A 27012-nucleotide genomic window follows, 5' to 3' on the forward strand; every position below is an offset into this window, starting at 1 on the left:
CCAGCATTTGTTGTGGTAAAGAACACCACTTGTGAATACAACAACCTGAAAAAGATACTAATGCTATTCTACACATGGCAACTTTTGAGCAATAATGCTGGACAATTTTGCTTGGCTACTTTCCTATTATGGATGGCCAAAAATATTGTATCTGTAACCCATTGCCCTAATAAGTAACCCTGTGTCTCACCTGGTTGCCCATTTATGGCTTCATTTCCCAAAAAACTGCCTGGCAACATTGCTCAAAAGGTTGCCCTGTGTATCATCAGCACAATAGTTTAAACAATAAATATTATTCCCTAAATTTTTAAGCACAAATGATAACAATATCATGCACATGCATTCTCACAAAATAAATGCAAGCAAAATGGCTACACATACCTTTTTTGCAGTGTATCCACCTCCGACCGCTGAGCCCAGCAAGATGTACCTCAGTTTCAGCAGTCTGGCGGCGAGACGGGCCACCCAGAAGGTCCGGTGCTGTTGATAGCCGTGGCCTCCCGAGCGTGATTTGGGAGGACGCATGGGAAGCCTGGAGAGAGATGTGTAATGGCGGGCAGCTGAGCAGTGAGGTGGTCTCTGTGGGTTGTTGTTAGCAGAGTAGCGGTGATGGATGGCTCGGGAGAGCGGGTGCAGTTTCTGCAACGGGACTCTGAACTTCACCCCCATTCTGGAGGGAAGCAGACCCTTGCAGGCAATGCTGGGGAAAGAGAGATATACTGTGATTAGGGCTGCACAATATATAATTTCAGCATCAATATCGCAATGTGTGTTTCCGCAATGGTCACATCGCAGGATATGAAATTTTAAATTAGGATTATAGTTGATAAACTATTGAGAATACATGAGATTTGTGTAGAGTCATTGCAAAGTATAACCATATAACAGAGTGAAACTTTATCATATTCATGTGTTTTAAAGGCATTACAAGAAAGTGTAGAGCACTCGGGAACGATAATGTAAAACGTGTTACTTTCATGAAGTATAATTTTGCTGAATTATTAATACAATAAAGACTATACAGTGTTATTTTACATTACATTATTACATTTTTGTATTTGAATTTCTGCTAGTTACCTCATATCATACTACTGTACCTGCCTGTATATTATTAAAACACTGTCACTTTATAATAATTATTATGTTTACAAGCCTTTTGCACTACTGTTTTACATTATACTGTATTTTTGCACTATATACTGTTTTATATCTGCACAACTCTGGTTTGCACTCCTTGCAATATGCCCTTAAGTGTAATTGTATTGTTAACAAATTTGTGTTTTTTACTTATATTTTTAGATTACATTAAATGTACAATTGTATTTATTGTAATTTCTTCTTAAAATTCAACTTTTTGTATTAATATTATATGTATTAATATTATAGGGTCTGAGAGTGATGCAATTTCAATTCTTTGTATGTCCTGTACATGTGGTTGAATTGACAATAAACCATAAAGCCCTGTTTATGTTACTTTTTTCTTTGCTCTATTGTAATTATTCTTGCTTGCAATTTGGTTATTTTGATACATGATTCACACCCTTATAAAATCAACCCAACCAATCTAAATTAATGAGGTTTTTTTTTACCAAATACAGCTATTCAAGCCATCTGCTGAAATTGTATTCATATTGCAATATGTATTGCAGAAAAACTAAATATCGCAATGTCCGATTTTTCCAATATCATGCAGCCCTAACTGTATTTACCTTCTTAAATTGAGCTAAAGTTGGTTTATATTCACACATTCAGACTTTCATTCATTCATTCATTCATTCATTTTCTTTTCGGCTTAGTCCCTTTATTAATCTGGGGTCGCCACAGCGGAATGCACCACCAACTTATCCAGCATATGTTTTATACAACGGAAGCCCTTCCAGCCACAACCCATCACTGAGAAAACACCCATACACTCCCATTCAAACAAATACACTACAGAAAATGTTGCTTGCACTATTCACGTGTACCGCATGTCTTTAGACTTGTGCGGGAAACCGGAGCACCCGGAGGAAACCCACGCCAACACGGGGAGAACATGCAAACTACACACAGAAATGCCAGCTGACCTATCTGAGGCTCGAACCAGCAACCTTCTTGCTGTGAGGCGATCATGCTACCCACTGCGTCACCGTGATGCCCACATTCAGACTTTCTCCTTAATAATATAATTTCAGAAAAGTATTCATTGGTTACACTAAATAGTGAAATTATACTAGCAGCCAATGACTATCAAAGTACACCATTGTTCACAGTCAATTAATTAGCGCTAATGTTGTTTTGAAGTCATACTTGCATGCGATTTCAGTCAGAATATTCAAAGTACTGTGGTAAACAACATAAGGAGCTGTCACTAAACGAATCTGCGAATATATAAAACCAACTTTACCTTAATCCTTCTTAATATAACTTCAGAATAGTATTCTTTGCCAATTCTAAATAGTGAAATCATATTAGCAGCCAATGACTATCAACAATATTGTTCACAGTCAATTAAATAATGCTAATGTTGTTTTGTAGTCATAATTACATACTATTTCAAACCCAATAATTAAAGTAAGGTGAGTGAACGAATATGTGAATACAAAACCAACTTATTGAGGTAAAGTTGGTTTTATATTCGTGCATTCGTTCATGTGACAACTTGTGACATGCTCCCTATACTGTTTACCATGGTACTCTAAATATTTAGTCTGAAATCACAAGCAAGTATAACTTCAAAACAACATTAGCACTATTTAATTAATTGACTGTGAACGATGTTGTACTTTGATAGTCATTGGCAGCTAATATGATTTCCCTATTTAGAATTTGCAAAGAATACTTTCCTGAAATTATATCATTAAGGAGAAAGTCAGAATGTGTGAATATAAAACCAGCTTTACCTCAATAACCAACTTAACCCCAATGGGTATCCTGCTTTCTGTTAGACACATGGTGCAATGTTCAACAGAAAACAAATCACAAATTTGACAACTGTGCTAACACACCAAGAAAGGCATGACAACATCATCCTAAAAAGATAATAGACCATTTTCAAACAGGAAGAGAAAAAAAATATCTACAAATGTATTCTTGGTGGTTTCGTATTAGCAGCAGCAATGGCTAATATTTGAAACAATCTAATGCATTTTAACGGTTTGAATTATGATATGAATAAGATTATTATGTGCTATTAATGTAGAAATTCTGTTAATCAGATAATCAATAAGTGATTCCTGTGGCGATATATGAGTCAGTGTTTGGGTGTTGTCATTCAGTGTGAGTGTTAGCCTGTCAGTGTCATTTACACCACGATACAGGACAACAACACTTATCTGCACAGTTACCATTTTAAAATACAGATTAATGCGCATGTGTATATATAAATATCAGAAATAAAAGTATCTATTTTGTATGTATATGACCAATTACTCAATTTCCAGTCTACTGTTTCTGCGTTAAATTCAGTAGCTGCAAACGAGCTGCTGTAACGTTACTTACCAGGTAACTACACTTCCGGCTCGTAACATCCTGCTATTATCAACTAATGGCAAATATAGATGAGTTTCGGATCTCTTTCCAGTATAAAATTCAATTCATCTTTCCAAATGGGGCACATATGTTAGCTGCGTGGCTAACAAGGGCATCACAAGCAGGCGATCGCTAGTGTCAAGTGCTGCTGGGAGAGGAGAAAGTAGTTCCTGGTCCACAGCGTGGCGTCACAGTGTCAAAATAACAGTCAGTAAAATAAAAGTCTCGGATCCAGCATGCAAAGGTAACGTTTGAATATTTAATTATTTAAGAAAAATATATTTTAAAATTCATTCGCGTCCAATTGGTCCAATTCCCTCCGAGATTAATCATGTTAAATTCTACCCACATGAAAAAATGCTATAGGATATAGTGTGTCTATGAACAATACTAGCTATAGTAAAGTGACTGTAACTTTGTTAATGAGCAGTATTAACTGTAGTATTAACGAGAGTGAGCTGATAAAATGTAATAAATACTTTAATATACGTTAGTTTTTACTTCAGTGTTGTGTATTGCAGTAGAATGTCTACCCTAGTTATAGAAATCTAGATTATTGGGCTACTTGTTTATATTACTATAGTTGTTGTGTTACCAGAGCAACTATAGAAACACTTCAAGTGCTTTACTATGGTATGGTTCAAAAACGCTACAGTATTTAGCCTACTATAAAGTACTTTAGTATTTTTTCCACATGGGTGCTTGCGATTGCAGTACAAATACATTCCACTAGAAGGCAAAATCCAACAGTGAACCGGTGACAAAAGATGAAAACTCCCCAGGTAGCAAAGAATTCTGGCCCAGATTTGGCATAAAGCTGGCACAGCAGGCATTGCTCGAGCAAACATGGCTTGACAGAGGTGTCACCGTCTTTCAGGCAGCACGCAAGACATAGGCCAGATGTCAAATGTAGTATTTGGCCCAGATGTTAAAAATTGATATGTGGGCCACGTACTGTACGTTTGGCCTATCTTGACCCACATTTAAAATACATTAAAATTATTATTTGAGAAACAAATATTTGATGCACAAATTCATTTCCATCTTCCTGTTTGCATCTTCTAATGCCTTCATTTTAATCCAGGAAACAATCAAGATTTATTAATTTGTTGTTTTCTTGTATGTTGCAAAATAACTGAATTTAACCTACATTACATATATTTTATTGACCAAAATATTATTTTCACAAATTATATTATTATTAACCAGTGATATTACCAACCATTACCATGCGTCACAGTGGCGCAGTGAGTAGCACAATAGCCTGACAGCAAGAAAATCACTGGTTCAAGCCTCGGCTGGGCCAGTTGGCATTTCTGTGTGGAGTTTGCATGTTCTCCCCATATTGGTGTTCCCTCCGAGTGCTCCAGTTTCGCCCACAAGTCCAAAGATGTGCTATAGGTGAATTGGGTTAGCTAAATTGGCCATAGTTTATGTATGTGAGTGTATGGGTGTTTCCCAGTGAGGGGTTGCAGCTGGAAGGGCATTCATTGCGTAAAACATATGCTGGATAAGTTGGTGGTTCATTTCACTGTGGCGACCCCTGATTAATAAAGGGACTATGCCAAAAAAAAAATGAATGAATAAACCATTACCATTATTAACAGGCCTAAAGCACAATGCTTTATGGGTTTATCAATTTCATTGACACACTAAATATGGCTTCCATACAATGGCCAAACATGGGTCATTGCTGGCCCAGTTCAGGCCAAGTTATGGGTTATTATCTTGGCTGAGACTAGGGCCAGACATAGTCCATGTTTGGCCCTTATATGGAAGCCAGACTTGGTCCAGTCATATACCATAATTCACAGCGGCATGTGGGCCAAGCAAAAGCTGATTTTGTGGGCCAGAGCTGGGCCAAAGAAATTTTGCTATGTGGGTAATGTTTATCTCAATTTTTGTGTGCGTGTTTGTGTGTGTGTTTGAGTGTGTGTGTGTGTGTGTGTGTGTGTGTGTGTGTGTGTGTGTGTGTGTGTGTGTGTGTGTGTGTGTGTGTGTGTGCGCGTGTGTGCGTGTGTGCGTGTGTGTGTGTGTGTGTGTGTGTGTGTGTGCGTGCGTGTGCGTGTGCGTGTGCGTGTGCGTGTGCGTGTGCGTGTGTGTGTGTGTGTGCGTGTGTGTGTGTGTGTGTGTGTTCAACACAAGAAATCAACTCAAACAGGCTTAAAACAAGTGGAACATGAGTGAAAATGACAGAATGTTGCAGTTTGGGGTGAGCTATCCCTTTAAGTTAAGACTGAATGTGTTATTTTTTCTTTTTCTAAAGCCACCTGTCAGCTGAACAAAGACTGTACTGGGGTCATTATCTTCCTCTTTGAGTGTCTTCAGTTGGCAAGGTCAGTTTTTATTAAGCTCTTTGTTCTGGCTCCTGGACTGTGAAAAGTGTACAGACAAGTTGTTCAGACTGGCTGCATGTGCTTATGACGTGTAACCTCGTTGGGTGATGATATTGATAAATTACTGTCTATTGATTGTGAAGTATTTTTCTTTAGTCTATATGTCTGCATTGAATCAGTAAATCTTTCATTTATGCTATTCATTCATTTTTTCGGCTCAGTCCCTGATTTATCACAAGTTGCCACAGCTGAATGAACCAACTTTCATGCTACAATGTAGTCAAATAAAAACTATTAGAAAAAGTGTTTACTTGATTTTACTATTAGACAATTGCACATTGTATCTCATTTATTTGTTATCACTGTACAACATTTATGTGTTTGTGTATATATATATATATATATATATATATATATATATATATATATATATATATATATATATATATATATATATATATATATATATATATATATATATATATATATATATATATATATATATATATGTATGTATTTTATTTATTTATTTATTTTTTCAACTACATTGTTGTATTTAAACAATCAGGTTTATGCTACGGAAAAATTAAGAGAGTACTTGACGGTTTAGTTCAGTTTACGGTTCAGTTTAAATTTATGATTTGTAGTATTATTTGTTTATTTTGCCAACAAATGATTCCAAAACTTAAAATAAAATGGCTTTCATTTTGAGCATTTTTGCATGAAGTATAAAAAAAAGGTGAAGTGTTTTCAGACACATTTAAAATAATTTATTAGACAACACAATGCAATGTTTTAACTTTAGAAGCATAAAGAAACCAATTCATTGTGGAAAAAAACCTAATTTTTAATGACAACATTTGTTTTTCTGCCATTTTCTGGAAAATAAAACTCTTTTCTCTTTAAAATAAAAGAAATAATAACATTTTCCTCTATTACTAGTTATTACTTAACTGTTAATCCAATAAATCCAAAGAGAACAGAGAGAATTGTAATTTTTTTACATACCTTTAAATATATGCTAAATTTTGTATTTAATTTTTAACAGAATTATTTATTACTTAAACATTCAGGTTTCACAGTAAACAATTTTTATAGATTCACCGTTTAACTATATATTATATTATATTACATTACATTATATTATATTATATTATATTATATTATATTATATTATATTATATTATATTATATTATATTATATTATATTATATTATATTATATTATATATTCATTCATTTTCTTTTCGGCTTAGTAGCTTTAATTATCAGGGGTCGCCACAGCGAAATGAACCGCCAAACTTATCCAGCAGATGTTTTACAGAGCGAATGCCCTTCCAGCTGCAACCCATCACTGGGAAGCATCCATACACATTCATTCACACACATACACTACGGATAATTTAGCTTACCCAATTCACCTATAGCACACGTTTTCAGACTTGTGGGGGAAACCAGCACCAACACAGGGAGAACATGCAAACTCCACACAGAAATGCCAACTGACCCAGCCGAGGCTCGAACCAGCGACCTTCTTGCTGTGAGGCGATCGTGCTACACACTGCGCCACCGTGCTGTTATATTATATTATATTATATTATATTATATTATATTATATTATATTATATTATATTATATTATATTATATTATATTATATTATATTATATTATATTATATTATATTATATTATATTATATTATATTCTTCTCACAGATATGCTGAAAGAAACGACAAATTAAATTTCCTGTTGACAATGAGATTACAGAAACAATGTGCATGTTTAGTGGTTAAAAAAAGACTGCTCTACTGTATCTAGGCTCTCTGCTTGACACATGATGTAAAATGTGTATTGAATGCACACTGCCATAGCAGGTTTAGATCAATCATAGCTCTCAGCTAGAACACGAGACATGATCAATTTGTGTTTGTGCTAGTAAAGCAGTTATGAGACAGGACCAAGGCTGCTGTCTCTTGCATACATTCAACCTAAAAAAAAAAGTATTTTACTCATCTTTTATTAAATCTAGCTTAATGCCAGTCTGATAACCATGCTGGAATGGAAATGCATTAATATTATAACATGATCACTGTAGTTGATGAGGTTATACTCATAAGATACTCTTACTTTCTCCTTAGTAAACTGTGTCAGGAGGTTTTTTGAGGTCTGATAAACCCTCTCAGGCCATGTCAAACTCAACCTGCAGCTAAATAAGGTTGTAGAGTGTTTAATCCTGATCTATAGAGACGAGGCAGAACAAATATTGCACTGCTTTACAAACAGAACCAATGATCCTGCAAATGCAAGACTACTTTACAGAAATAAACGCAATATGCAAAGTTTTAAACACTGGAGAGCCTGCATTAAAGGTAAGGACTGTTTAGAGTTTGTGTCTAAAGTTATGAAAAATGATACTGACTCTAAAACTGGGGGCAAAACAAAAACTAATGATTTAAAAGAGAAAACCACATCTTAATGCAGCTGTTATGAAGATCTTGGTGTGTGCGTGTGTGTGTGCGTGCGTGCGTGCGTGTGTGTGTGTGTGCGTGTGTGTGTGTGTGTGTGTGTGTGTGTTGCTCTATGCAATTGCTTATACTGCACGTGCGACCAAATGCAACCAGGATAGGCTCTAATTTTAGAAGTGCTCAGTCTTTTTGCACCAGTAGTATTCATAGCTCTGTAAAAAAAATTAAGAGCAAATATTTTTTCTGGGAGAAGATATAGGGGTTAAGGTTATTTTAGAGTAAGTAAATAGCTGAAATAGTTCCATGTGAAAGCCATGACATGGTTCAGTAAAACAGTTGCTGCAGTACATAAAGAAAAGTTATTATGGAAACATTTATTTTCTTTTTATTCAGCATTTATCCATTTTCAGAATGGTTCAAAAGACCCTTCCCTACTAATAAAAGGTCCAGAATTTGTCCCATACGTGGGCTCCTTTGGGGTATTTTGACTGCTATGCAATCATAAATTGTGAAGACATCAAAGAAGGCTTCCAATAAGTGTAAACAATTATGGTGCATGTCCAGTTGTGCAAAAAAAAAAAACATAAAATCTGACATAAGTCAAGTCATATTTTACTACAAGTAACTTTTATTTAGAATCTTGCACCTTATTCTTGAAAGAAAACAAAATAAATATAAAAAGGTTTAAAGCACCAAATGCAGCCAATATTAAAGTACATTTTTATACTAATTGGACTATTTTTGTTATTCATGAACTTTCAAAATGTACTTAAAAAAAAGATTAGAAAAATCAAGAAGCTCTACGTCATTATTATTATTATGTTTTATTTTTTATTGTTCAGATGGCCAAAAAAGGATAGTTGAATGTTCTGGCCAGTTTGTTTTTTGCCCAATAAATGACAATATACTACAGTTGTTTTGTTTTGTTTTGTTTTGTTTTGTTTTGTTTTGTTTTGTTTTGTTTTGTTTTGTTTTGTTTTGTTTTGTTTTGTTTTAAATTATTTTTTTTTTCTAATTTGTCTTAAAAAAAACTGGTGGTTATGGTGACCATCTGACAAGCTAATCCAGCTAAAAATAGTGCTTAAAATGTCACTAAAATGCAATATTTAAACCTCATAATTAATAGAAAATAAAGTAAATAATTGCAAAAAGTTAAATTTTTTGAGAAAAAAGAACCACACCTTACATCAGGCTGGCTACGGGCGTGATACAGTATTTACCAAAAATATACAGTTGAAGTCAGAATTATTAGCCCCCCTTTGTTTTTTTTCTTTTCTTTTTTAAAATATTTCCTAAATGATGTTTAACAGAGCAAGGAAATTTTCACAGTGTGTCTGATAACATTTTTTTCTTCTGGAGAAAGTCTTTGTTTTATTTTGGCTAGAATAAAAGCAGTTTTTATTTTTTAAAAGCCATTTTAGGGTCAAAATTATTAGGCCCTTTAAGCTATACAGTTATATATTTTTTTTTCAATAGTCTACAGAACAAACCATCGTCATACAATAACTTGCCTAATTACCCTAACCTGCCTAGTTAACCTAATTATCCTAGTTAAACCTTTAAATGTCACTTTAAGCTGTATAGAAGTGTCCTGAAAAATATCTAGTAAAATATAATTTACTGTCATCATGACAAAGATCAAATAAATCAGTTGTTAAAAATTAGTTTTTAAACCTATTATGTCTAGAAATGTGTTGAAAAAAATCTTCTCTCTGTTAAACAGAAATTAGGGAAAAAATAAACTTGGGGGGTGAGAATTCAGGGGGGCTAATAATTCTGACTTCAACTGTATATGTTCCAAAGCAACAGCAACGATCCAATAACAACATCAGTGCTTTCCTAAAGCATATTTCACCAAAATTGTTTTGAGGCTGCAATAAACATCTGTAAGTATTTTTATCAAAATAAATGCAGCTTCCCAGCAAACAATTTAGTGTTTAATAGACGTCTAATAGACATCTACTGTAAACATAGACAGCTTGGCTAAAACAAGGCTAAACTTGGGCTGTCAGTGAAAATCTAATAGACATCTAAAAATAGCCCAAACTAGACTAGTGGTCAAATAGACAGATTAGACAGTAGGTTCTGGAAACAAAATTCCTGTAGCCGAGACGTTTATGTAATTTCTATGATAAATTAAATAAAAAAAATTGAATTCCCATGACTAAAGTGCAAAAGATGTAGCCTTATTTAGCAGATTTCTATAATCATCTCACCTGCATGATTTTCACACTAAAATTCTGAATATGATAAATTAAGACCTGGAACGTTACACTAATGTAAAGAAACAAGAAAACATTTTTCATGGAAGCAGCTATTTTTGAAGTGTGTTTTATAAATTGTCTGGTAGCATGTGAATTTGGTCTCAAGTCAACTCTCCCTTGAATGACCTGCTACATAGTTATCCACATAAACATGATCTTTTAACCCCTCACAGAGTTATAATTTGCATTTTGCAAATACCCAATGACAGATAAGAAGATTAAGATCCTTGAATAGCAGAAGAAATGGTCAATTAGACTTCTGTGATTACACATACTGTGTTGGTGTATTTAAAGGCATGAACTCTTGGGGTTTGGGTTGATTTAAAATCATTTACTTGAGTGTGAGGACAGGTCAGTCTGTCTGTCTGTCTGTCTGTCTGTCTGTCTGTCTGTCTGTCTGTCTGTCTGTCTGTCTGTCTGTCTGTCTGTCTGTCTGTCTGTCTGTCTGTCGGTCTGTCTGTCTGTCTGTCTGTCTGTCGGTCTGTCTGTCTGTAAAAAAACTTGAAGAGAGGTTTAGTAATACAGCATGTGATCTTTATGATGTTTCAATAACATTCCATTTAAATTTACACATTTGTTTTCTTTCTTTCTTTCTTTCTTTCTTTCTTTCTTTCTTTCTTTCTTTCTTTCTTTCTTTCTTTCTTTCTTTCTTTCTTTCTTTCTTTCTTTCTTTCTTTCTTTCTTTCCAGCCAAAGCACAGACTGTTACCTTATTTTAAGTTCATCTAACCGTATATTAAACTTACAATGTGTGTGGCTAAAGACTAAAAGCTTAAGCTAGCCGCACCACGTCTTTACAAATGTTTTCTATGCAGGACAGAGGACGAATGCTATTTTCCTCTATCCATCTGTTTACAGCTTGTCAGAACGCAAAATGCGAGTTATATGTATTACACATTCATTCAGCACCCCACAAAGAGGCATGAGGCATTTTACGGCTGCATGTCCACCGAAACATTTTCAGCTGTGAGTGTTTTTGCAGCAGTATTTTTTTCAGTCGGTTGCTATGATACAGACAGGGCCGGCCCAAGCCTTCAGAGGGCCCTAAGCAGGATTTTATTTGGGGCCCCCTTGGTGCAAACAATATGACAAATTATCGTCAATCCTTGATTATTCGCACACTATAAATTTAAAACACACATTATCGATTTTATTCGCTGTAGCTGTGTTGCTTACATCATAAAATATGTTTTAAGACAATTCGAAATATTATTCTGCAGAAACAACTGCCTATTGATCCCACTTTTTATATGACTACTTGCCACAAATCTAAATAATTAGACACAAAATATTAATCGGAGCTGACAGAAACAAAAACAGCTGGAAGTAGCCAATAGCATACTTATTTTTATTATTATTATTATTATTCAGTGACAAGACGCTGCCAAACAGTCAAACATAGTGACAATAAAGATATTTTTTAAAATGGATATAAATGTTAACACTGAAAAAAATTTGTATTGTATTTTGTAGTTCAAATAACTTAAAACATCTATTTAAATTAAAATCAAATCAGGAAGCATTTTCTTGACATATTTGCATATAGTAATATTACTAAATTTTATTTTTTTTTTAAATGTTCAGTTTGTATAAATATATAAATTGTAAATTATATATTGTAAATATATAAATCAGACGCTTAATTTTTATCACCAAGTTTATGAAAAAAAAAAGTTTTGCTGCTGTGCCGTGCACTGCTGCTTCAATCAAGATATCAGTGATTCTGTGATATATCAATAGATCACAAGAAAATCAACCACGATATATCACCATTTTGGTAAATGAAGGGGAAAAAATGCATCAAAAAGTTATGATGAATTTATTTTATTAACACACATTTATAGAATTGCACCAATGTAAAACAAGAGCACATCTGTCTAACAAGCTTAAAAATGCTGATGTGCAGAGAGCAGTTTATGACTGAAGAGAGCACATCTCTATCACAGCAGCAGAATCTCAGAATTCAGAATCAGCAGAATTTTACTATGTAGATATCAGAGAACAAGAACATAACTAATCAATGCATTATAGGGCACCTTCAAAAAAAACTGTAATTTTGACCTATGCAATATATGTTTGGTTATTGCCAAAAATATACCTATACAACATAATACCGATTTTCTGGTCCAGGGTCACATATATAGATGCGCATTCTGCAAATATGTTTCCTTCATGACTAATGCAGGTAATATTACTCTGTGAAACACACAGAATACAACAAATAAATGAGCGTACACTGTTGTGACCCAGAAACAACAACAACACCACCCTTCCAATTAAGGGCAAGGATCAACCAGACATGACCACAGGTGATGTTTATCATCAGAGTCTCTAGCTCTCATACTGTACGCTCTGCTGCCCCAGAGTCCAGCGGGGGCAACAACTGGAGCAGGACAGTAGACAAGGCTTGGGGGTGGTTGTTGTGTGCCCCAGATTGCTTCCTCCAGAAGCGGAGGGGGTTTATCATATTCTAAAATGGGGTCAGCTGAAAATACATGGACTACTGAACATGCAGCTGCAACGTTTAAAATGGAAAGCAAATTTGGCTGAATGTTGTGCTTTTTGCTAATGTATGATAAAGCTTATCTTTAGGTAGACACAGGTGTTATTATTCACCCATAATTGAGACTCTGTTAAATATTAAAAGTATAAATTTTCTAAAAACAAAATGTATTATTTACTAAGCCTTTATTTTTTTACTTAGTTTGAATAAAAATAATGCACATAACTGCAATAATGCACTTTATAATGCACTTTATGATATCATAATTAGTAATTAATAAGATTTTGTTATAATTATCTATTCATTGCTATTCATTGATAAAGTATAATGCATTATACTCATGACAAATAACCAATTTGAGATGCAATAATGCACCTTCGATTTATTTGAACAAAAAACATGCATTATGATGCCTACATAAACGGATTTATTCAAATGTAGTTACCATATATAAATTTTTTTAATTGCACAAACAATAACTAAAATATCCAATAACACTTTAAATGAAGCCTTTATATAACTTTTATAAAATATATTTTATCTAATTTCTTTTTAATTCTTTATTTTTTTTACTTAAAAAATAATTATTTTATAATTTTTTTAATTTTATTTCATAGTTTTTTTTTTATTATTAAATCTACTTTTCATGCTATCTAATGCACATTATATTGCACTGCATGTTACTGGATAATTTTAACCACAAGGAATCTGCAATTCATACTCATCTTTTTATTACAATAAATTACAAAAATATATGAAGAATTATGAGTTTTATGCATATTATCCAAGGTTTTAAAACTTTCCATTTAAAATATTTGCTGTTGCACAGACAAAAATATACAAATATTAAGTAACACTTTCTTCAAGCCTTCATATATGAAGCAATATAAAATATTAATGTAATATTTTAATGTATAAACCACACTGTTTATCATGAAAAATGATCACACAATAAATAATCATAACTGAAGATATATCACATTATTATCAGTGTTGCGGGTAACGCATTACAAGTTATGCGAGTTACGTAATAATATTACTTTTCTTCAGGAAGTAAAGTAATGCATTACTTTTAAAAAATAAGTAATAATATTGGAGTTCCTTTTTAGTTTAATTAATTAACTTTTTAAAAATAAATTCTTGAATTAAAATTAAAGTAGTCATAATGAATCACGCGGTCAATAAGAGAATGCGTTCATGATTTTGAACACATCGAGGAAAAGGAAAAGGGGATTGTCTCAATGGACAGTGATTTTATGTTGAATTTTACTTAAGACGAACAGTACGAAAGTAGCAAACACATTGCTTTAAACTTTCAATAATCTGTATATATGGCATGTATAGCTCTGGGGTCAGGAAGTTCTCAAAAAACATCCTAAAATATTACTTTTTGATTGTTTTATAAAGGTAAATGTAGCTGTAGGTTAGTGTGTTGGTAATTACAGAACTCCTCTATTATTAAAAGAAAAAAAAGTTCTGAAAGAGATCAAGCCTCAGCCCGGTTACTCAAAAAAACGCAAAAGTAACTGAAAAGTAACGTTTATACATTACTGACCATAAAAAGTAACTAGTTGCTTTTTGGGGAGTAACTCAATATTGTAATGCATTACTTTCAAAAGTAACTTTCCCCAACATTAATTATACTTTTATTTTCTTTTACTCATTTCAAATGTAACAAATTATTATTATTATTATTATTATTATTATTATTATTATTATTATTATTATTATTATTATTATTATTATTATTATTATTATTATCATATTATTATGCATATGCTGTTTTGTTAACATGCATAACAATGCTTAAATGAGTCCAAAACAACTAATCTCCCTGCCCCAATAGTTACACTAAAAAAGCACGTGTCACACACACACAATCAGAACAAAGTCTAGCCACTAAACTCGATGGATGCCAATCTGCATCGACAAGCCAGTCTTACTTTACTCATTATCAGACAGCACTAAAACATAAATACATGATCACACTGACTATCCGACACACACTGGTCTCTCCTGCTGCGGTCCATAATTATTGGCAGGTTTGATGTGCTCAGTGAGTGGAAACTATGGGAGAATTGGTGTGTGTGTGTGTGTTTGTGTGCGTGTGTGACAAACTCCCACCCTCCACCCTCAGGCCCATCACTTTGTAATGGAAAGATTAAAAGCAGAGCAGCAACCCAAAAAACACCATCCTCTCTCTCTCTCTCTCCCCCTCTCTCTCTCTGTCTCTCTCTCTCTCTCTATATATCTAACCCGCTTGCCCTATCCCTCTCATACACCCCTCTACCGCCCCTACACTACACTACATTTCCCTCCCTCTCTCATGTTAAGGGGATTCACTTATTTAAAAGACTTGGACAAAGGCTGTGTGTGCATATTTTTGGGTCGGCTTAAACCCACACAAACTGGGAGGAATCTAATTATAAAGCTCCCGGCGAGCCAAACCAAGCCCATCGTGGGAGTCTAGACCTTCAATGAAAGAGGTCCTGCGAAGCTCCAGGACAACAAACGTCAACATCAGGTCTGTCTGAACCAGTTGGATCATCTGCCTTTTTTTTCCAGGACACAGGAGCCTCATAGAGAGCTCCGCACAACACATCTCAAGCTGTCTCTTCGGCTGCTTCCAGCGATTATTATGGACAATGAGGACGATGATGATGGAAACTTCACCAAGTGGATGAGCAGTTATTGGGGCCACGGGGTTGGGGAGGAGCACGCCAAAGAGAGGAAGAGGAGCTTCAGGAGGCCGTCCAGCAAGAAAACTGACCGCCGTGCATCACTGCCCTGCATGGTAAGCTTGTGATGTCAGAGATTAAATATGAATGAAATGAACCAAAACACAGATTGCGAGCGCATATGTGGTATAAAATGAATAGTTTCAACTGCAAATTCTGATGAGTCAACCCACTGTGAAATGAGGCAACAGTTAACATAATAAACTGTACTGTTTGATGGAAATGTTGTCCATTTTATGATTGCTATATCTTAAAGGGACTACACAATCAAACATTTTTTGTTGAACACCAAAGAGGATATTTTGAAGAAAGCTGTTCTTACCATTGACATCCTAGTATGAAAAATAAATATGGAAGTCAGTGGTTACAGGTTTTCAGCTTTCTTCAAAATATCTTCTTTTGTGTTCAACAGAAGTAAGAAACCTAAACAGGTTTGGAACAAGTCAAAGCAGAGTAAATGATGACAATTTTCGTTTTTGGGTGAACTTATAATACTTAATTATCAATAATTTACAACACTATTCAAGATAGTTGCTACTTTAAAATGTAGAATCGATCATGTTGAAGTCATTTCTCGCAACTTACAGTACATTATTAAACTTAAAACATCAAGATGATTCTCAAACAAAAAGTGGAGCAAAAACATGTAGTATCATGAAAAAATTATGTATTTGCGACTTATTCCTGGTTTATTACAGTGAATGTGCAAGCTGTTTTGCTATATATCTGTGATGAGAAATGTACAAGCCAGTGTAATACAACATTTATAGGTAGTAACAGTAAATCTACATGTGCTACAAACCGGTGTGTTTATATACAACAATACATTAAAGTAATATGAATATATGTATATGTATATGTATTTTTTGTACTATTAGAATAATTAAAAACAAAACAAAAACAATTTTGTCTCTAAAAGTAAATGATCACAAACTTCAAATATTGTATAACCACAAATTTATGATCAAAATATACATTATTTTATGTTATTATTTGCAAATCATTTTCAAATTTAAAACTGCAGATATATTAAGGAGTGGCACAGTGGCTCAGTGTTTAGCACTGTCGCTTACAGCAAGAAGGTCGCTGGTTCGAGCCCCGGCTGGACCAGTTGGCATTTCTGTGTGGAGTTTGCATGTTCTCCCCAGGTTTGTGTGGGTTTCCTCCAAGTGCTCCGGTTTCCTCCACAGTCCAAACACATGCACTAAATTGGCTGTAATGTATGAGTGTGAATGTGAAAATGTATGGGTCATTCCCAGTACTGGGTTGCGTCTGGAAGGGCATATGCTGGATAAGTCGGCAGTTCTTTCCGCTGTGGCAACGCTGATAAATAAAGGGACTTAATGAATAAGGAAAATGAATGAATATTAAGACATGTCATCATCTTTTAAGTTTACCAAACACTTACCTGAGTTTGTTTCCATTCACTTTCCTGGTCATATTCATTTTAATACCTGTAAGATGAGCGGGTTTATGTCAGTTTATTTCACTTTCAGTTACATTCTTTGATTTTGTTGATTATTGATGCATATTAACTAAATACAATCAGTTTGAACAGATAAAAAAATAACCAAAAGAGAAAAGGAACAAAAGAAATCTAATACAAACAATAATGACGTGACAAGATAATAATCATAAAACTATTATACAGGCTTAAAGTGAGGATCCAGAACAAAATACAATCATTTTAGAGTACATTGTTTAGTCATTCCCTAAACATAACGTTAATTATTATTGTGGAACCTTGTGGTCAGGTTTTTATAAGTTTTTTTATTTATAAATTTTTATTTTATTTGACATTTTCTACCAAGATTTTCACTGTTGTAATGGTGGGGCATCTGCTCTCATGAGAAAACGTAAGTATTTTACGTTTTGTCAGTTTAGTGGCTAATTCGTACAAGTTCAGTCATACGAAATTGTACGATTTTAAAAAGGAGGCGTGGCACCTAAACCCACCCCTGAACCCAACCGTCATTGGGGGATGAGCAAATCGTACGAAAATGTACGATGCCACTAAATCAAAAAGTTACGAATTGCCGTGAGATTGTGTTGGGCATTCAGGTTTTATGTTATTATCTGCTGAAATTTGACTGCCTGTTATTTAGATACACCAAATAGTTTGCAACTTCACAGATTATATGATTGCAGAGCTGACTGTGTGTTTCCAGTTGTTGCAAACACCTTTGGTGGAATTTGATCAGTGTCAAAACTATCAAGTTTGGGAATTGTTATTAGTAAATATAAGCTAGATTGTAAATATGAGTGCTCCCTGCACTTACTTCTTTGCAACATATTGCCGCATCGAAATTACCTGCATGCCAGGTTTCATGTGAATCAAACAAATTTAGATTTTTATTTTAAGTAAAAAAATTAAAAATAAAAATAAAAAGCACATTGGAAAAAGTTAAAGTTGATGCTGTTTTCAGATACTGTCGGAACTATCCTAAGTCCCACTTCTAAAATCATACATTAAAGCACTTTGTTAAAGAGGCTAATAAAATTGACCTTAAAATGGCTTTGAAAAAAATTTAAACTGCTTTTATTCTAGCCAAAATAAAACAAATGAGACTTTCTCCAGAAGAAAAAATATTATGAGATATACTGTGAAAATGTCCTTGCTCTACTAAACATCATTTGGGAAATATTTAAAAAAGAATAAAATTCAAAGGGGGGGCTAATATTTCTGACTTCAACTGTATATTATGTTTCAAATGATGGTTCATACTGTAATATTTTACAATCTCCGTTATATCAGTTAATTTGGGTTTTGACTTTGATAAGATCTTTGCCAGATGCTCCACTCCAGGGAAAATGGTCTTTGTATCAACTCATGACCAGGCAAGAGGCTTGGTGACGCTTTTATTGTCTTGAATTTATGATGATTTGAGTATTTAGGCAAAGGGTGCAGAAGTGTCTGGGGGATTCTGTAGGCAGGATACCCCATTGCAGTTTGTGAGTCTCTGAGCTCTGCATCAGGACTTATATGCTGCAATGTATTTCTACACGGTCAGGTATTAATCTCTAACTTAAATGTATCTTCGAATAATTGATGTTGTACAATCTTGATTGGCTTATTTTGTTTAGTTATGTGAATTGGAATGGAAAATCTTTGCCTGACAAATAAATGTAAAATTCTTGTTTAACTTTAATATCTCCTGAAATCATTTAAATCTAGTAGATTGTTTAGGCTGATGTTTCCGCAGCCTACGACCAGGATTAGTCATACATTCAGGATCAATGGATGGAGCATGGGCACAGCATTAGAGACCTGATGATTTCTGACAATCACTGACTTAGTATAATATAATCTAGGGGGCTAAATCAAACTTCCTTTAAGTATGAGCAAGCATGGGGCCAATTATTAAAGGATATATATTAAAGGATATATATATAAGGAAGTAGCTTTCAGTTATATTCTTTGACTAAGCTAAATCAAACTTTTCTTTAAGTATGAGCATGGGGCGGCCTACTATTACTTAAAGGAAATTAGCTTATCGGCTAAGAATCGGAACTGGCGAGGATGTGTCCGTGAGCAGATGAAACTGGCCAGCATACTGACTCTAAGTGACTTCGGGTAAACGATGAACCATTACTTGAGAATAAGGATTTATTAGGTTAATCAATCTAAATTAGACCGAATCACAACCTATAAGGTGATCAGCATGAATTAGATAAATCTAAAATTATTATAAATTGGAGTCAGATTAAAATTCGGAGTCGGAAACAAATTAAAATAAATCTTAATGAATAAAAATATTTCTTTTCACATGTGCTAAAAGGCTTACATGCATTTAACCTTCACCCATGCTGTTAGTTCCGTCATAGGAAAAATAGATGGGCCCTTACAATACACTATATTTTTTTAAAAAATTACTACTTATGTCAAGAAAAAACCTTTGAATTCTTTATTATTTACAATGCCTTCAACTTTTTCAAGAGCCATTGCTGCCATTTTATAAAATAAATCAGCTACTGATTTCATAATGCTTAAGAGGAATGTTGACATTAGCATTCCTTTCTTATCATGATAAACTCACTACAACCCAAAGCATCATACTTTATTTCTTTAAAGCATTTGGGACCAAGTCCATTCAGGGACTATTTTTGTGTGTTTATACTGTAGCTTATAATATGATTTGCCTTGTTTGACATGCAGACTTAGTTGATCTTGTAAACAAAGCAAGCAACACAGTGCATAATGGCTTTCGGAAGAGCAACTCTTTGGAAACAGGAAAGTGTGCTCTGATTAGGGTTGGTGACCCAGCAGAGATTCATTTTCTTCCTCACACATACAGTAGCAGCATCATGCTCTTTCTCACGCCTCATAGAGCCCAGGTCAACTAACTTTAATTGTGCTATATAAATAAAATGACTTGTACTGGCTTCCATAATAAGGATTGTTCAAAAAAGCAATGAATGAATCTTACTGATGATTTTAAATAAAAACAGACAAATCTGCAATGTATTATGATTCAACCAGAACTAATTGTTTAACTTGAGTAACTTTTTGTCAATTTGCATAAAAGCTTTAAATATATATATATATATATATATATATATATATATATATATATATATATATATATATATATATATATATATATATATATATATATATATATACATTTGCATTTAGTCATTTAGCAGACGCTTTTATCCGAAGCGACTTACAAATGAGGACAAGGAAGCAATTTACACAACTATAAGAGCAGCAGTGAACAAGTGCTATATACAAGTTTCAGGTGTGTAAAGTCTAAGAAGCTATGCATTAGAAATTTTTTATTTAATTTGTTTATTTATTTATTTATTTTTTTTTTTGAGAGAGAGTACAGTTAGTGGTATAGCCAGAGAGGCAGTTAAGATTAGGAAGGAAAGTGGAGACATATATATATTTCAAATGCATAAAATCTGACTAAAATTGACCATAACGTTAATTATTTATTATTTTTTATCTTTGTGCAATGCATACATTTGCAGGGGTGACGCTGTGGGTAGCGCTGTCACCACACAGCAACAATTTCGCTGGTTAGAGCCCCAGTTGGACCAGTTGGCATTACTGTGTGGAGTTTGCATGTTCCCCCTGTGTTGGCATGGGTTTTAGCTGGGTGCTCCGGTTTTCCCCGCAGTCCAAAGAAATGCACTATAAACTAAATTGTCCGTATTGTATGTGTGTACGAATGTCCTGGTCCTCCAGGTTGGGAGTTGAGCGTTAGGCTAATGACTCATAAAAATTTCAATTCATAAAAATTTTAGGTTACGAAACATAAAAATATCAACTTCAATATAAACGGCCCTGGGATTAAGTAAACAATATAAAAGCTGAAAGTCTATTAGCCAGTGTAAGTTATCTGTACTTACACATTTTAAGTTAACTGCACTTAAACATTTAAGTTATCTGTAATTAAACATTTAAGTTAATTCAATGAAGAGACCACATTTGGTCAACTCAATTAATTGAATTGTTGATTTCTCATTACTCAATCGAACTGATGGAATCACTTTCCTCAAATCATTTGAGTAGTCTCAACTTATTAGGGTTTACAGCAGGGGCGTATCGGACATTTTAAAAGTGGGGGGGACAGCTGTATGAGATCATACGTTCATATAATTATTAATCACCTGTTTCTAAATGGTCTGTCTCTAAAAGTGAGGGGGACAGACCCCCCATTTCATAAGGGATGTCTAAGGTCCAATAAGCGCTTCTCTTTGTGGAAAAGATATCTAGCATGGAGCGATAGATGGATAGAAGGAAGGAAGGATGAAAGGATGGATGCATGGATGGATGGATGGATGGATGGATGGCAATATGTCTTAGAGTATATATGTTCAGAACATGTAATTTCCTGCAATAAAAAAGTTCAGTGAAATTACAATTACAAAGCACACTTGGTTAAATGTGTCTAGAGCCGTGGGAAAAACAATTCTTTTTATTATAAATACAAAAATTTACTCAGACTACATCACCCCTTATAAGGGGAAAACAGTGTGCTAAGGACACATGGTTGCAACACATTCTGAAAATGTAGCCCTATATAGGTATTGCTGCATTTTGTCTTTCAAACGAATGCTACGGAGGTCGGTTTGATGCCGTTCCTTCTCTCAGAAAATCCTTATTGTTTAAAAATCAGAAAAAACCTCACAAAAGGAATAAATCAAGAAAATAAACAGTCAGTGATGTGAGAGAGGAACATTAGCCAAAACCATTAAAGTAGCAGTAGCAAAAATAAACAGAAGACATGGCAGACAGAGTCACATTGCTTAGGAATGTTTCTTTCTCTTTGGTCCCCATCACCATCTCTGGAAAACATAGGAAATGAGAACCAGGGGAAAACATTCAGGAACCAAAACGTCTGAATGTGCAGTAAAACTAGGGGAACTCAAAATGCACCTCTTATGGTCGCTCACCATGCAGAATTACTGCTAGGTTCATATCTGAAGTTAGCTTTAACCCGTGCTGCCATTCTTCAGTCACCACAATAATAATATGCCCCGTGCAGAGAGAGGACAGTAGAAGGGATGATGCAAGCCAAGGGTACTGACTGTACACTGGCTCCTCTGTTCTGGCTCCTCTGTCAACGTTTTTGAAAGGACGTAATGTTTATTTGATGTGCTTAGGATGTGTTTGGCTCAGTGGTTTCTGTCTGTTTAACTGTAATTAAATGCAAAATGATAATACAAGTATCTTATACAACCAGTAATATTAAACCTTACAATAATAACTTCATATAATCACTGTTTATTTAATACATTTCTTTAGAGTTTAATGATTCAGATCATTTGAATGATAACATTACAAATATTGCTGACTCCTCATCTCTTCTTTTTATGTCATGATCTCTCTTTCTTTCTGTACTGAACAGTCTCAGCTAGAAGCCATGCAGGCGAACCATCTCCATGTTAACACCATGGCCCCTGTGCCTGTCCATCTAAAGAGCCGTGAGGACAAAGAGGTGCACTCTCACCCTCGCGCTCGCCGTGTGTCTTCAGATGAAAGCAGCCGAAACAAAGTGGGACCTGAATGTCACATCACCACCATCCCTGAGCTCTCTGAGTGCTTAGAAAGGAGGCTGCGTTTCCACAACCACAAGGTGACATCAATTATCAAACCCATGGTCTGAAAGTAAATGATCCAAGAGATTTTCTCTGAACTAAATTCACTTTTAATAACTTTATTTCCAAGATTATCTCTCATATATGTAGAGAACCATTTAGTTTATCTAATGTTAGTTTTGTCTAGAGTTTCAATATAATACAGACCAAGATATCTAATCAACTAGATATGATGTCACAAGACACAACATTAAAAATAACTCAATCCTCAAAAACTCAAAAAGATTTTGTTTCATGCCAAATTATTATTCTCGTATACTGTAGTTGCACTGTTGACCAATGCAGTTCAACACTAGGCATCAGAAAGATATGTCCTTTCAATTCCTGTTGCTGTTTTGACTTATTTAAGCTCTTAATTTACTCTTGACTGATAAAAATAAAATTTGACTAAACATTCTATAAGCTTGTGACATTCATTCATTCTCTTTTCGGCTTAGTCCCATTATTAATCCGGGGTCCCCACAGCAGAATGAACCACCAACTTATCCAGCACATGTTTCACGCAGCAGATGCCCTTCCTGCCGCAGCCCATCTCTGGGAAACATCCATACACACTCACTCACACTCATACACTACGGACAATTTAGCCTACCCAATTCACCTGTACCGCATGTCTTTGGACGGTGGGGAAACCGGAGCACCCGGAGGAAATCCACGCGAACGCAGGGAGAACATGCAAACTCCTCACAGAAATGCCAACTGACCCAGCCGAGGCTCTGGCCGAGGAAATGCCAACTGACCCAGCGACCTTCTTGCTGTGAGGTGACAGCTCTACCTACTGCGCCACTGTCGCCTACTAGTGACATTCACTTTGACAAAATAAAAATCACCACAATCATCACAAAATATACACTACCTGACAAAAGTCTTGTCACCTATCTTGCATAACTTGCATATTTAAGTTTAACTTGCCGATTTTGTAGACTATACTTAAATTGTTCAGTTCACCAAACTTAGTACTAAGTTTGGTGAACTGAACAACTTTAGTACTAAGTTTAGTAAACTGAACAATTTAAGTATAGTCTACAAAACCAGCAAGTTAAATAAACTTAAATATAAGTCTCGGGAGACTCCATAATTCAATTAAAGCAACAAGTTTACTCAATTAATTTAGTTCAATCAACTTATTAGGGTTTTCAGTGTGTGTGTATATATATATATATATATGCGTGTGTGTGTGTGTGTGTGTGTGTGTGTGTGTGTGTGTATACTAAATGCATCATTTTCTTTTTGGCCGAGAACAAAAGACGTAGGCTACCCTAAGAGAACTTACACCAAAGACAAATACTGAACAAAACTTTGTATAAATTTGTCCTCTTGCCTCACTCAAAAAAGATATTTTCCCGCTTGTTCAAACTACTTATTTAAAATAAGGTGGATCAACACAATTCTTCAGGTTTTTTGGGACAGCTTAACTGTTTTATGTTCAATCCACTTAACTTTGCCAAGACAAATAAGTTAATTTAATCGATTTGTGTTTGGACAACATGAAGGGCAACATTTTGTCAAACCCAGCACTTTTTACAGTGCTTTTCATCATTCACTAGTGTAAGCCTACAATTTCAGCTGTCGCAGTAACAGGAAGTCCTCATTTTGTTAGCTTTAAAACCTTCTCTTCCAGTCACTTGAAGAACGCCCACATAATGTTTACCGCTGGTCAATCGAGGATGTTCCCCATTTCCAATTTATAAAGTTCTCTGTTGGTTACTAAGAGGACATCCACATAATTTTTGCTACTGGTTACTCAAGGATGTCCCCATTTCTTCTGCTTTATAATGCACTCCAACGGCCACTCAAAGGACAAACCCCATCTTGTCCACTTCATAATGTTCTCCACCGGTCACCTGGAGGTTGTCTGCATCACATTTACTGCCAGTCACTCGGACTCCGGTTGAATCTCGTATAGGAAAGATGTCTCTCAAATATGAGAGTTAAGACATTTAAATGTTACAGTGTTAATTTATTTGTCTCTTACACAGATGCTGTTCTGTTCACTTTATTCATCAAAGCATGATGATAAGAATCAAGAATAAATGAACAAAAATTAATACAAGTTTCCCAAGCTCAAAATGTGGACATTGTAATGATTTCAGGAGTAAGACTGGAAAAGTGTTTGTTGAAAATTAATTTATTCAATTACAGGGATAAATAACATTTTTAAAACATAATAAAAATGTAATATTTCACAATAAAGCTTATTTTACTGTGTTTTGATCAAATAAGCTTAATTGTAAAAGAGCCTTTCCAAACATATTACAAATATTACCAACCTCAAATTTGGCAATGAATACTACAGTTTGGTTATATGCTTTGTACTCTGTTAAAATTGAAGTAAAATTTACAGTATTGATGGCAATTTTGGTTGCCAGCAATACTGTAAAATGTAGAGTGCGCTGTAAACTACAGCAAAATTGAAATTGTTAATGTACATGGCAATTTTGGTTGCCAGCAATACTGTAAATTTTACAGCAATTTTTTACAGTTTACTGTAGACAAAATGCATGAATATCCGAATACTAATGGATGATTTTGGCTTGTACATTTGTAGCCAGATCCAGATAGCATATGTCTCATTTGCCATGAAGGACTACGGAAAGAAAGGGGTGGTTTCCAGGAGCTTTACTGCAGCCATCATTTTCATAAAGAGGTAATCACTTCCTATAACAGTTTCCTCCATTGCCTGCTATCAGCAACAAATTCAGCCTATCAACACTTGTTGTGCAGTACAGCACTTGATCATTACCTTGCATGTGTTACATCCTTCTAACTGAACCCCCAATAGCGCATGGACTACACCCCATGTTAAACAGAGACTTTTGCATGACACCAAAGGCACAAGGATGTTTTCGAAATTTATAATTTCCCCCTTCTGGAATACATGGAGTTTATCTGGTTACTTGCTTCTCTTGTGATACTAAATCTGCTGTCTTTGATTATGGACTGGGAAGACAAAATGGCCGGAGCATGGCACGCGGCCACGTAGTGGGAGTTCTGCACCGGCGTGTGAACGAGGAAAGGAGATACCATTCTGTCCAGGACAAGAGGAATATCGTTTGCCGCGCCGCCAACTCTCTTTACGTCGACAACGTTGATTATTTTCAGTGTAACATTTATGTATTAATAATCGTTCAGATTTTGTGTTTACCTACACACCATATTCGTTTAAAAGTTATCCTCAGGATCTCTAACTTGCAGGGATTCTTAGTTTTATTCTGTTTTACTCATTAATTAATCATTTAATTGTTCAGTAATTTATAATTCATTTTCAAATTCATTTTCAAATCCATATTCTTTATATAATTCATATATATTACAATAAAATAAGTCTTATGTTTTAGTACTGTCTGCCATTCTTCTGTGTTAAAGTATCCTGAATTTGCAGGTCATATGTCAGGAGTTGCAATTGAGAAGCTATAGCTTTTTAAATGCACATGCTGGAAATTAGCTTGTGGCTAATCACGCTACTGTAATGGAAATCAATACCGGGGCACAATTCTGCCACTCATAAGGTCAACAAATCTGTTTTTATGCATGGAGTTGTCATGCAAGCGTAATCATGTTGTACACTGCATACTGACATATTGAGCATTGACAGTGACATCAACATTGTTCCCTTTAGCATTCATGTTTTCGAAAATAAACTCATATGGTTTATGCATTAACCATTTTTCTAGCATTTAAAATGCAGAATAAAAGTGTTTCATATATATATATATATATATATATATATATATATATATATATATATATATATATATATATATATATATATATATATATATATATATATATATATATATATATATATATATATATATATATATATATATAGATTCCAAACTTAAATTCAGACTGGAAGTGTATATTTTGTTTAGCGTGTCATTCTTTATCAGCAATGTTTCAACATTTTGTAGCATGTGCAAATGTATGTTACAATTGTTTTCAATTTTCTGTAATACAGACACTTAATGACCTTTCATCATTTGGCTTCCCTCTCTTCCAGTGCATTGAAAAGTGGCTTTGGCAGAGACAGTCATGTCCCAGCTGTTGAGTTCATGTGACCATGCCTGCGCCCCTCTGGTCCTCTGC

At 34.5% G+C, this 27012-nt stretch overlaps 2 protein-coding genes across 6 annotated transcripts in view; one reads left to right on the forward strand and one right to left on the reverse strand.

The window, feature by feature from the left end:
- Positions 1-3681, reverse strand: part of opa1 (OPA1 mitochondrial dynamin like GTPase) — a 73933-nt gene extending 70252 nt beyond the window's left edge. For 3 of the 5 annotated variants that reach the window (XM_056460138.1, XM_056460136.1, XM_056460135.1), the window contains exons 1-2: positions 3481-3681; positions 382-700 (exon numbers count right to left, since the gene is read on the reverse strand). In XM_056460138.1, the coding sequence (XP_056316113.1) occupies positions 382-700; positions 3481-3509 (348 nt within the window). In that variant the 5' untranslated portion in view covers positions 3510-3681. The remainder of the gene's footprint in view (positions 1-381; positions 701-3480) is intronic. The other 2 variants (XM_056460140.1, XM_056460139.1) reach the window with 1 other exon arrangement.
- Positions 3682-15369: 11688 nt separating this feature from the next.
- lnp1 (leukemia NUP98 fusion partner 1) lies at positions 15370-26076 on the forward strand. Its single transcript, XM_056459098.1, has 4 exons — positions 15370-15869; positions 22674-22901; positions 25472-25570; positions 25872-26076. The coding sequence occupies exons 1-4, from the start codon at positions 15714-15716 to the stop codon at positions 26013-26015; spliced, it is 627 nt and encodes a 208-aa protein (XP_056315073.1). The 5' UTR covers positions 15370-15713; the 3' UTR covers positions 26016-26076.
- Positions 26077-27012: the final 936 nt, after the last annotated feature.

The sequence above is a fragment of the Danio aesculapii genome, chromosome 6, assembly GCF_903798145.1.
Source record: "Danio aesculapii chromosome 6, fDanAes4.1, whole genome shotgun sequence".
Classification (NCBI taxonomy): domain Eukaryota; kingdom Metazoa; phylum Chordata; class Actinopteri; order Cypriniformes; family Danionidae; genus Danio; species Danio aesculapii.